Source organism: Thalassophryne amazonica, chromosome 2 (genome assembly GCF_902500255.1).
Source record: "Thalassophryne amazonica chromosome 2, fThaAma1.1, whole genome shotgun sequence".
Classification (NCBI taxonomy): Eukaryota; Metazoa; Chordata; class Actinopteri; order Batrachoidiformes; family Batrachoididae; genus Thalassophryne; species Thalassophryne amazonica.
This window is the reverse complement of record NC_047104.1, coordinates 134,838,870-134,851,772: the sequence shown is the minus strand read 5'-3', so window position 1 is coordinate 134,851,772 and position 12,903 is coordinate 134,838,870. Positions and strand designations below refer to the sequence as shown.

The following is a 12,903-nucleotide window of genomic DNA, read 5'->3' as shown; positions in this document are numbered from 1 at the left end:
ATGGGGCCAGTGGAACGCCCGCTGAGGCTCAGTGACGCCCTCTTGGTTTGTCAATGGTTTGCAGTTTGTACGTCACGTTCTCCTCCAACATGTTAGCGTAACAACGGGATGAGGTGACACCAGGTGGAGACCTGATGACCGCGGCACGTCCTGGCAGGCTTATGGCTCTGCTGGCTGAATACCTCCAACCTCCACCTGTGTGTCTGGTTGGGGGAGAACATCTGGACTGTCCATCCACAAATCCATGGACTCCTGTGTGTCGAAGAACTCATCAGGACCCTCAGGAGACTGAGGCGTCTGGGAGCTGGAGCCTGCCTCGCTGCTGCTCTCTCGGAGCTCCAGCAGCACAGGCAGTGATCCCGGCAGGCCACAGAATCCTTCCATCCGGCCTAAAGAGAGCTCGGCTAGCGGGGAACAGGGCAGTCTTGGGATGAGATCTGGATCTTCCCCGTCACCGGGCTCCGCTGCAGCAGATGCTGCCTGCAGCGTCCCGTGGATCTGGTCAGCTGTACTGTTGAAGGTCTGGTGATTGGTTGCGGTGCAGTACTCTGTGCAGTCTCCTGTAGAGTTACTCTGAGTGGGAGCTTCAGTGGGGTTGGCTGTGGAGGAAAGAAGGAAGCAATGTGGGTCAAGGACGTGGGACCCAGGGGGTGGTGGTGGAGCTGCCGGAGTGGACAGGTTTAGAGCAGACTGGGTTTCCTCGCTGCTCTGTGGGGTTAGGGAGATCTTCTCGCTGAAGCTGAAGCGTGGGGAGGTGTCCGCTGTGGTGGGAGAAGACGACCCAGCACTGGATACTGTACTCGACGGGCCGCTGCTGTCTGCAGGAATGCAAACACAACAGCACTAGTACGAGTGAGAACACACACAAATACTGTGGTACAACATGACACGCTGTGACACTCACACCACGGAGGTCTGTCAGAGCGGGATCGCAGTGAGATGGAGGTGGAGAGAACTCTCTGGGGGATGTAGGAGTCCACCAAGGGCTGGCTGTGGGGGTCAAACATGGCTGACAGAGCTGCAGGGAGAAAGCAAAGTGCACAATTAAAGTGAAGTGCTGCACAAGCCCCCAAGATCGAGACCTGATAAGAGGCGGAAAAACGAGGGTTCAACCTCTGGTGGCCCTGGTGTGGGGGTCTCCTGCTCTCTCACAAATGGTCATGAGGAACTGGTTGACCTGTTTCAGCGACAGCGAGTTGTGCAGCGTTTCCAGGGGATAAATGGAGGGCACCATGGAGCAGCCTTCAAACCCTGCGACAAAGGAGAAACATGATGCCCGAAGGCAGATCAGCACACACTTAACAAGTCCGAGTCACCAATACATCACCACCACCCCGGTAGCACGGCACGCCTCCATGTGGAGATCTACCATCCTGTCCCTGTTTGCCGACGTGCTTCGTGAGAAAAACTAGACTAAGACTTGATGCAAATTCCTGTCAGCCTTGACGGTTCAAAATTCCTCACAGGCAAGTAGCAAAAAACAAAACAAAAACAAACCATGCCAGACATGGAGACGCCATTACCAAACGGCAGCATGTTGACAAAGAGTAAACATTTCACTTTATTTGCAAAAGCAAGCAGACCTCATAAACATCCAGGTGTTGCCTAAGAGCTCCTTCTACTGCCTCCCAACACACATGCTGCAGCTCCTGTAGCAGCTCGCATCAGTCAGAGCTGTTCAGACCGCCGCCCGAGTGCCATGTGTTAAACGCATCCAGTGTTAGTTCACAACCACTTTCACAGCTACAAAGCAACAAACCACCTCGATCATCTAAGCCTTGCGTTTCCATTGTGTTTCATGTGCACGGGGTTGTGTGTGTGCATGACATGTGGAGCACTGAAGCAAGAGTCACATGCTGGTTAAGGGGCTGGTTCATGCTGTGTGTATAGATGCTGCATTTGATGGTGGTTTGCTTAAATGTGTATGAGGTATTTTGTGAAAGAACAGCAAACAGCTCAATTAATGACACAGGAAGAGAAGGGAAAGTGCACCAAATACTTTCTGCCCAGTGCACCAAAAACACCATTTCGATCTGTTTATATGACTGTGAGGATTTGATGAAGTGCTGTTCTGGGACACGGTGACAGAAAAAGTCAGCTTCTTCGATGAGGGGCTTTAACAGAAGGCGAGAAAAGCATCTGTAATTGTGTCTCTCTCACTTCATGGGTGAGTTTAAAATTTTCTTTGCCCTGTGGGTGGGTGATATGACCTAAATATAACATCATGGTATTTTTCACTTTTTGGGTGGTGGTAGCATTATATCACAGTATTAATGGTTTTGCACTACATGACCCATTTAATAATTATGAAATAAGTCATGATTTTAAGCTGGACTACTTTCAGTTTTAATACCTGTTTTGTGTGTATTTGGTTCATAAATAAATAAATAAATAAATTTTCAGTTTCAAATCTGCTCCTTCAAAGTTGAGATTGGTACACAGTTTTATATGTTAAAAAGGTCTGTGGCGGTGATGAATCAATGCTCATTAAGGTGTAAACAAGCGCACAAACTCTACTTGCTCACACAACACAGTCACAGTATTAATTTCCATGATGGTACAGTTGTGTCTTGTGAAAATGATTTTTTTTTTTTTGATGGACCAGATCAGGAGGAGAGAGAATTCATGGTCCACAGACCACCTCTGTCATTTTTCATCACAGCATCAGAGCTGATCACAGCTGTGCTGAAATGATTTTTAAATGAATGGCTAATTGATTTTTATTATTATTTTGTCAGCATTTGTTTTGTGTGAGTTATTAAAAAAAATATTTCTGGCTTGGTAGGGCTTCTGTACTATTACACGGGAAAGACGTGATGGTGTTGATGGTACTACACAATCTCAATGGTGGCACATGACCACACCGGTGATGACTATGACAACAGTGTACTGCCCACCCCTGGTTAGTCCTACAGCATCACGAAACACACATCGTCATCTCTCACCCACGCAGGCACGCAAACAAACCATGGAGGCAGAGTCATACTGTGATCCATTATAGAGTGAACGTCCGTCTGTAGCATGAACCAGACTTAAGGTCAGTTAGGATGACTAATCACATTCAGAATGGTTTGGATTGCTTACTCATAACATGGAGTGTGAATTTGAAAGTTATTTTCAAAAGAAAAGGAAAAGGAGGAGCAAAGAAGAGTAACTCAGAATCTGTGATGTAACAAATGCTGGTTAAACTGAGGTCAGTAAGAATCACCTGTCGTAATGATGAGCGTGATATCCTCCAGACTACCAGGACACACACACACACACATATCTGTGGTCGCAAGGTCTCTGGTGCCTGTCGTGGCGGCAATCCCCGAACCCGGTGGTGGACACCGGAAGTAAGGGATGCCGTTAAGCTGAAGAAGGAGTCCTACTTGTCTTTGTTGGTAAGTGGGACCCCAGAGGCAGCTGACAGGTACCGGCAGGCCAAGTGTGCTGCAGCCTGTGCGGTCACAGAGGCAAAAACTCGGGTTTGGGAGGAGTTCGGGGACTCCATGGAGGAGGACTATCGGTCGACCTCGAAGAAATTCTGGCAAACCGTCCGACGCCTCAGGAGGCGGAAGCAGCTCTCCGCCAACACTGTCTATAGTGCGGGTGGGGAGCTGTTGACCCTGACTGGGGATGTTGTCGGGTGGTTTAAGGAATACTTCGAGGATCTCCTCAATCCCATTGTCACGTCTTCCGAAGAGGAAGCAGAGACTGGGGACTCAGAGGCGGACTCGTCCATCACCCAAACTGAAGTCACCGAGGTGGTCAGAAAGCTCCTTGGTGGCAAGGCTCCTGGGGTGGATGAACTCCGTCCTGAGTACCTTAAGTCTCTGGATGTTGTGGGACTGTCCTGGTTGACATGTCTCTGCAATATAGCGTGGCAGTCGGGGACAGTGCCTCTGAATTGGCAGACCGGGGTGGTGGTCGCTCTGTTTAAGAAGGGGAACTGGAGGATGTGTTCCAACTACAGGGGGATCACACTCAGCCTCCCCGGTAAGGTCTATTCCAGAGTACTGGAGAGGAGAATTCGACCGACAGTCGAACCTCGGATTCAGGAAGAGCAGTGCAGTTTTCATCCTGGTCACGGCACACTGGACCAGGTCTATACCCTCCATCGGGTGCTCAAGGGTTCATGGGAGATCGCCCAACCAGTCCGCATGTGCCTTGTGGATTTGGAGAAGGCGTTTGACCGTGTCCCTCGAGGCGCTCTGTGGGGGGTGCTCCGGGAGTACAGGGTCCGGGGGTCCTTTGCTAAGGGCTATCCGGTCCCTGTACGACCGCAGCAGAAGCTTGGTTTGCATTGCAGGTAGTAAGTCAAACCTGTTTCCAGTGCACGTTGGCCTCCACCAGGGCTGCCCTTTGTCACCGGTTCTGTTCATCACCTTTATGGAGAGAATTTCTAGACGCAGCCAGGGTGTAGAGGGGGTCCGGTTTGGGAACCACAGAATCTCATCTCTGCTGTTTGCGGATGATGTGGTCCTGTTGGCTTTGTCAAACCAGGACCTTCAGCATGCACTGGGGCGATTTGCAGCCAAGTGTGAAGTGTCCGGGACGAGGATCAACACCTCCAAATCCAAGGCCATGGTTCTCGACCGGAAAAAGGTGCCTTGTCCTCTGCAGGTCGGTGGAGTGTCCTTGCCTCAATTGGAGGAGTTTAAGTATCTCGGGTCTTGTTCATGAGTGAGGGACGGATGGAGCGTGAGATCAACAGACGGATCGGTGCAGCGTCTGCAGTGATGCGGTTGCTGTATCGGACCGTTGTGGTGAAGAGAGAGCTGAGCAGGGGGGCAAAGCTCTCAATTTACCGATCGATCTGCGTTCCGACCCTCACCTATGGTCATGAGATTTGGCTCATGACCGAAAGAACAAGATTGCGAGTAGAAGCGGCCAAGATAAGTTTCCTCCACAGGGTGGCTGAGTGCTCCCTTAGATAGGGTGAGGAGCTCAATCACTCAAGAGAAGCTCGGAGTCGAGCCGCTGATCCTCCACGTCAAAAGGAGCCAGCTGAGGTGGCTCTGGCATCTTTTCTGGATGCCCCCTGAATGCCTTGCTGGAGAGGTGTTCCGGGCACGTCCCATCAGGAAGAGGCCCCGGGGAAGACCCAGGACACGCTGGAGGGACTACGTCTCTCAGCTGGCTTGGGAACACCTCACGGTTCCCCCGGAGGAACTGGGGGAGGTGTGTGTGGATCGGGAGGCCGGGCGGCTTTGCTTGAGCTGCTGCCCCCTCAACCTGACCTCATAAGCGGAAGAAAATGGATGGAGATATATATGTGTGTGCGTGTGTCCTGGTAGTCTGGAGGATATGGCTTGCTGCTCTCAGCTGCTCTCACACAGAAGGCGTGTGTCTGGCATGATAGTAGCAACCAATGGCATGCTATAGTCTCTGTGCATGTTTGCATCACCACCTATAACAGGGACTGCTGGCGATTGTGCATGGCGTGGCTACTGCGCGTGTGCAGTGTTTAACGTAGTACAGTCAGCTGTCTGCTAGTTACTGTTTTATCAACTTTGTCTCATCTTTTTTTCCAATTTATCACGGACTTCCGAACAACCTGGGCTTGGTTTCAAAAAGCAGTCTAATCTTTTAGTCAACTAAACTTACTTTGTTGACTAAGGCTAGTCGCCCAACATTATCCTTCTAATCTCTGTTTCACATCAACAGCTAAACTTGTAGATTAACCGTTTTACATTAGTCAACTATTTTCACGGTCATAGCAGCCTTGTGAGAGCTGTTGCCAAGAAATGCCTCAAATGCTCGACAGTTCTGTTTACTTCGGGGTTGGTCCGTCTGTTACAAACATGGCCAAGTCCACCACAGCAGAGGAGAAGCGCTCCTGACCTCAGCGTCTGTAAGCATCTTTGATGTGTTATTCCGGTCCTGGAACACCTGCTCCCGCTGCAAGTCTCTCTTTCCTTGCTCCTCCATCAAGTGGTGGTACATGATAGCTGCCTTTTTTCAGACACAGACTTCAGACACTGAAGTTTTGTTGACTAAAATAAGATCAGCCTCCTCTGTACCAGGCTAAGGACTTTTATTGGGAAACGCAAAACTTTAGCTGACTAAGCGCTTTGTGCAACGACTAACATCAAAAGATGAGTTGACAAAGCGAGTTTAGTCGACTAAACAAGATTAGACTGCTTCATGAAACTGGGCCCTGGTGTTTTCCGGCCTGTTAAATTTTACTGTGTGTGTGTGTGTGTGGGGTGTGTTAAGGGGAGTCCACGCAATGAGTGAAGTTGAGTTGCGAGTGTTCTGAACATGACCAAAACACTTGCCACACCCTGGGGAGTGCTGGCAACCATGTGGCATTGTGAAACGTTTTTGTGGTGAGTAATGATGTGTTTGCTGTGGACAGTGCCAAGTGCTTCACATGCCTGTAAAGGCCACACACACACACACACGTCCTGTGTGAGAGGGGCTCATGGTGCCAACTGTAGTCCACCGAGTTCACAGCAGTTATACGTATACTGGAGCTCAAGATATACCGTTAAAATAAAAACACGTCAAAACGTGTTTGTTACAGCAACATCGGGCTGCTACAGTGGGTATCGCATTTTCCCTTTTGTAGATTTAAGCTCCTTTGTGAGGAGAATTACAAAATTGAGTTAATGTGGTCAGAAATAGTGCCGACAGCACTGCCAAATGGGAAGTATAGAAGGTGTTAGTCAGTCCAAAATTCACATTTCACCACCTCAGTTTGCAATCTGCATAACCACAGAAACAGGCAAGCATGCAGAAACATCAAGAGGCAAAGCATGAGGGTCAACCACAGAGCAAGCACAGTCCAAACTAAACCGTGAGCAGTGTTTGGACAGGTCGCAGTGCTAGGATATAGAGGGCAGGGCCAGGGGCTGACCGTATAGGTACTCTAGGGAGTCCTGGCCGGAGAGGAGCCAGTTTCGGAAGAGGCGGAGATGGTAGGAGCACTGGTGAAGGTGGTGGGCGAGCGCCCCATCCAGAGCGAGATGACAGCCCAGGCTGAGGTCGCTCTGGAAACGCCTCAACAACTGGGCCACATGGTGCTCCTCCAAAGGCTCTGAGGAAGAGGAGGGACAGCAAGGAAGAACAGTAGTGGAGGAGGAGGAGGAGGAGGGGAGAGGTGGAGCAATACAAAATACATGAAACGACAGAACGTAAGGAAGAAGGGACACACAGAAATACGATACGGATGAGAGGGGGAGTGATGCCGATTTTCCTTACGGCTGAGATTTAAGGTAATATTGTGAGCGTGGGTATGGTCGGACTTTACTCTTGGAGCAACTTGTGTTGTAATATGGCGCTGTATAAATTAACCCAATTGAACCATGACCAAAACCCGTGATCTGAGCTCCAGTGGTTTACTACACAGCAACATTAAAGCTCAGCCTGAGCAGGTGCTGTTTGGTTGGTGTGATGTAGGACAGCACAGTCAGATCCATGAGTATCTGGACACTGACCGTCTCTGTACACCACCAAAATGGGCTTAAATTAAACAATCGAGATGGGGTTAAACAAAAGTATCATTATTACCCGTTTTAGAATTATAACCATTTCTAAAACTGCAGGGTCTACATGTAGAGGCCAAGAAGCAATTGGACAAACTAAATATCGGGATTATTTTTTAACACAAATCGTCACTTTCACATAATGTCTTTATTTCAAGAAGGAAACTAGTGAGGGAAGCCACCAATACACCAAGACAACTCTGTAGGAGTTGCAGGCTTCTGTGGCTGTAACGAGGAATAAGGATTAGTGCCTATTTTTGTCTGGTGCATCACAGGTGACACAGTTTCATGGTTGAGTGGCACAGAGAAGGATTTTAATGCAAGAAAACAGATCATGTCTGGGCCCTGAGTCTTCCAAACTCCAGCTGAAATTTCATGTCTTTTTTTTTTTTTTTTTTTTTAAAGAAAACCCACCATGAATCTGTGTAACTGGTGATGCAACTGAAAAACACACACACACACACACACACACACACACACACACACACACACACACACACACACACACACACACACACACACACACACACACACACACACACACACACACACACACACACACACACACACACACACACACACACACAAAGTTTCTCCAATCATAGCAATTGAAGCCTATAGCTCCTTCAGAGGTGCCATGGGTGTCTTGGTGGCTTCCCTCACTAGTCTCCTGACAGCATGGTCACTCAGTTTTTGAGAATGTCCAACTCCAGAAGGATTGACCACACAGTACCATACTTTATTAATGGCTGAGGTACATATCAAGACTTATTCAGCAACTTGGAAATGTTCTTGTATTCATCCCCTGACTTGTCAAAAGACAACTGGGTTTAAAAGTGGTGATTTGTATGAACACTAATCCATATATTTAGTTTATCCAACTACTTATGGCCTCTGAAAACAGTGTTGTGTATAAAAATGGCTGTAGCTCCTTAACGGTTAAAACGTTAAAACCATCCTTTTTGTTAAACCCCTTGAATTAAACCTAAAAGTCTACAAACACATCTTGATTGTTTAATTTGAACTCCATTGTGGTGTACAGAGACAAAAGTCATGTCAGCGTAACGTCTTTTGTAACTTTATATGTGGTTGGATTAATGTTACATCGCAGGTATGATGAAGCATTTTTAAATGACTCATAATGACGACTTAATACTCAATCTGACAGCCTTTCTGTACTGCTGAAAAACCACCCAAAGCCTTGTTTTGACTACGAAAAAAGGAGGGCGGTGTGCTCAACTAAATCTGTTTTTAGCATGCAACTTTAGCACATACCTCATAATAGCGGTGAGGCTTAGGAGTGAAAATGAATAACCAGGAGTGAAGGGTCAAACAGGGTTCTCACAAGTCAAACTATTGGTTTTTTTCCCGCACACAGACTGGACTCTGACACTTTGACTTGGAGTGTGTTGACTGCCTATGTGCACAGCGGCATCAATAGACCTGGCACACTGGCTTGTGTTAAACTGTAACCCTTTCAGTAACGAGAGAGTGCCTCGTAGTTTGGACAGCACGGTCTAAATACGCAAATGTAGTGAGTTGAGGCTTCTGAGCAGAGCCACAGTTTTATGGGTTGTTAGATTATCATCTGCTTTGACCGAAACAGGTATGACGATGGTACGACTCACCTCAGCTAAAGCGTGCCACAGTGGAAAAGCGGCATAAAAGAACAGAAAGTAAGGACAGAAAAGAGAGGAACTGTGTGATGTGTGTGTGTTTGGAGAGTGTTCTACAAAACTATGCAGCCAGCAGCTTATCCCGTCTACAAAATTCAGACAAACTGCAGAAAAAGCAGCAAATTAAGTTCAATCGAATTTCTGTTTCAAAACAACTGACAAAGCTGAAAGTTTTACACAAAATCCTCTCTTAACATCACAAGCAAAGCTAGCTTTTTTAAAAAAATGACAGAATCGGCATCGGATTAACAGAGACAAAGTCCCCACACCGAACACAGAATACGCCAAAAATGACAGAAACCCCATCAGATTAACAGAGACAAAGTCCCCACACCGAACGCAGAATAGGCCAAAAATTATACAACCCCTGGCAAAAATTATGGAATCACCGGCCTCGGAGGATGTTCATTCAGTTGTTTAATTTTGTAGAAAAAAAGCAGATCACAGACATGACACAAAACTAAAGTCATTTCAAATGGCAACTTTCTGGATTTAAGCAACACTATAAGAAATCAGGAAAAAAAATTGTGGCAGTCAGTAACGGTTACTTTTTTAGACTAAGCAGAGGGAAAAAAATATGGAATCACTCAATTCTGAGGAAAAATTATGAATCATGAAAACAAAAGAACGCTCCAACACATCGCTAGTATTTTGTTGCACCTCTGGCTTTTATAACAGCTTGCAGTCTCTGAGGCATGGACTTAATGAGTGACAAACAGTACTCTTCATCAATCTGGCTCCAGCTTTCTCTGACTGCTGTTGCCAGATCAGCTTTGCAGGTTGGAGCCTTGTCATGGACGATTTTCTTCAACTTCCACCAAAGATTTTTTGCAGGCCATGACATTGACCCTATGTGTCTTTTTGCAAGGCCATGACATTGACCCTATGTGTCTTTTTGCAAGTAAACAGTAATGTTTTCACAGTTTTTGCTCTATGGCAAGATGCATTATCATCTTGAAAAATGATTTCATCATCCCCAAACATCCTTTCAATTGATGGGATAAGAAAAGTGTCCAAAATATCAACGTAAACTTGTGCATTTATTGATGATGTAATGACAGCCATCTCCCCAGTGCCTTTACCTGACATGCAGCCCCATATCATCAATGACTGTGGAAATTTACATGTTCTCTTCAGGCAGTCATCTTTATAAATCTCATTGGAACGGCACCAAACAAAAGTTCCAGCATCATCACCTTGCCCAATGCAGATTCGAGATTCATCACTGAATATGACTTTCATCCAGTCATCCATGATTGCTTTTCCTTAGCCCATTGTAACCTCGTTTTTTTCTGTTTAGGTGTTAATGATGGCTTTCGTTTAGCTTTTCTGTATGTAAATCCCATTTCCTTTAGGCGGTTTCTTACAGTTCGGTCACAGACGTTGACTCCAGTTTCCTCCCATTCGTTCCTCATTTGTTTTGTTGTGCATTTTCGATTTTTGAGACATATTGCTTTACGTTTTCTGTCTTGATGCTTTGATGTCTTCCTTGGTCTACCAGTATGTTTGCCTTTAACAACCTTCCCATGTTCTTTGTATTTGGTTCAGAGTTTAGACACAGCTGACTGTGAACAACCAACATCTTTTCAATCAATCAATCAATTTTTTTTTTTATATAGCGCCAAATCACAACAAACAGTTGCCCCAAGGCGCTTTATATTGTAAGGCAAGGCCATACAATAATGATGTAAAACCCCAACGGTCAAAACGACCCCCTGTGAGCAAGCACTTGGCTACAGTGGAAGGAAAAACTCCTTTTAACAGGAAGAAACCTCCAGCAGAACCAGGCTCAGGGAGGGGCAGTCTTCTGCTGGGACTGGTTGGGGCTGAGGGAGAGAACCAGGAAAAAGACATGCTGTGGAGGGGAGCAGAGATCGATCACTAATGATTAAATGCAGAGTGGTGCATACAGAGCAAAAGAGAAAGAAACAGTGCATCATGGGAACCCCCCAGCAGTCTACGTCTATAGCAGCATAACTAAGGGATGGTTCAGGGTCACCTGATCCAGCCCTAACTATAAGCTTTAGCAAAAAGGAAAGTTTTAAGCCTAATCTTAAAAGTAGAGAGGGTGTCTGTCTCCCTGATCTGAATTGGGAGCTGGTTCCACAGGAGAGGAGCCTGAAAGCTGAAGGCTCTGCCTCCCATTCTACTCTTACAAACCCTAGGAACTACAAGTAAGCCTGCAGTCTGAGAGCGAAGCGCTCTATTGGGGTGATATGGTACTACGAGGTCCCTAAGATAGATGGGACCTGATTATTCAAAACCTTATAAGTAAGAAGAAGAATTTTAAATTCTATTCTAGAATTAACAGGAAGCCAATGAAGAGAGGCCAATATGGGTGAGATAGCTCTCTCCTTCTAGTCCCCGTCAGCACTCTAGCTGCAGCATTTTGAATTAACTGAAGGCTTTTTAGGGAACTTTTAGGACAACCTGATAATAATGAATTACAATAGTCCAGCCTAGAGGAAATAAATGCATGAATTAGTTTTTCAGCATCACTCTGAGACAAGACCTTTCTGATTTTAGAGATATTGCGTAAATGCAAAAAAGCAGTCCTACATATTGTTTAATATGCGCTTTGAATGACATATCCTGATCAAAATGACTCCAAGATTTCTCACAGTATTACTAGAGGTCAGGGTAATGCCATCCAGAGTAAGGATCTGGTTAGACACCATGTTTCTAAGATTTGTGGGGCCAAGTACAATAACTTCAGTTTTATCTGAGTTTAAAAGCAGGAAATTAGAGGTCATCCATGTCTTATGTCTGTAAGACAATCCTGCAGTTTAGCTAATTGGTGTGTGTCCTCTGGCTCATGGATAGATAAAGCTGGGTATCATCTGCGTAACAATGAAAATTTAAGCAATACCGTCTAATAATACTGCCTAAGGGAAGCATATATAAAGTGAATAAAATTGGTCCTAGCACAGAACCTTGTGGAAATCCATAATTAACTTTAGTCTGTGAAGAAGATTCCCCATTTACATGAACAAATTGTAATCTATTAGACAAATATGATTCAAACCACCGCAGCGCAACACTGCGTGATGATTTACCCTCTTTTAAGAGTTTGATAATCCTCTCCTTTGTTTCAATTGACATCTCTCGTGTTGGAGCCATGATTCATGTCAGTCCACTTGGTGCAACAGCTCTCCAAGGTGTGATCACTCCTTTTTAGATGCAGACTAACGAGCAGGTGTTAGTTTTGGGGATGAAAATTTACAGGGTGATTCCATAATTTATTCCTCAGAATTGAGTGAGTCCCCACACCTAAAGCAGAATCGGCCAAAAATTATAGAAACCGCATCGGATTAACAGAGACAAAGTCCCCACACCGAACGCAAAATAGGCCAAAAATGACAGAATCCCCATCGGATCAAGAGAGACAAAGTCCCCACACCGAAAGCAGAATCGGCCAAAAAGTATAGAAACCGCATCGGATTAACAGAGACAAAGTCCCCACTCTGAATGCAGAATGGCCAAAAATGACAGAAACCGCGTCGGATCAACAAAGACAAAGTCCCCATGCCGAAAGCAGAATCGGCCAAAAATAACAAACCGCATCGGACCAACCGAGACAAAGTCCTCACAACGAAAGTAGAATCGGCCAAAAATGACAAACGGCATCGGCTTAACAGAGACAAAGTCCCCACACCGAAAGCAGAACATGCCAAAATGTTACCTTTCTGAACAAAAATGGTCTTGCAGCCATCTGAGCAGTATAAGTGTCTGTGAATTCTCTTGTTTTCAGTACA

The 12,903-nt window shown here is 46.1% G+C and overlaps 1 protein-coding gene across 9 annotated transcripts in view; it reads right to left on the bottom strand.

Moving 5' to 3' along the window:
• ppip5k1a (diphosphoinositol pentakisphosphate kinase 1a) overlaps window positions 1–12,903 on the bottom strand; it is a 171,249-nt gene continuing 158,346 nt past the window's right edge. For 3 of the 9 annotated variants that reach the window (XM_034194067.1, XM_034194085.1, XM_034194102.1), the window contains 3 exons: window positions 1,114–1,251; window positions 905–1,018; window positions 5–818 (listed from right to left, as the gene is read on the bottom strand). In XM_034194067.1, coding sequence (XP_034049958.1) covers window positions 160–818; window positions 905–1,018; window positions 1,114–1,251 — 911 coding nt within the window. In that variant the 3' untranslated portion in view covers window positions 5–159. Of the gene's footprint in view, window positions 819–904; window positions 1,019–1,113; window positions 1,252–6,844; window positions 7,025–12,903 lie in introns of all 9 variants that reach the window. The other 6 variants (XM_034194040.1, XM_034194052.1, XM_034194059.1 and 3 more) reach the window with 4 other exon arrangements.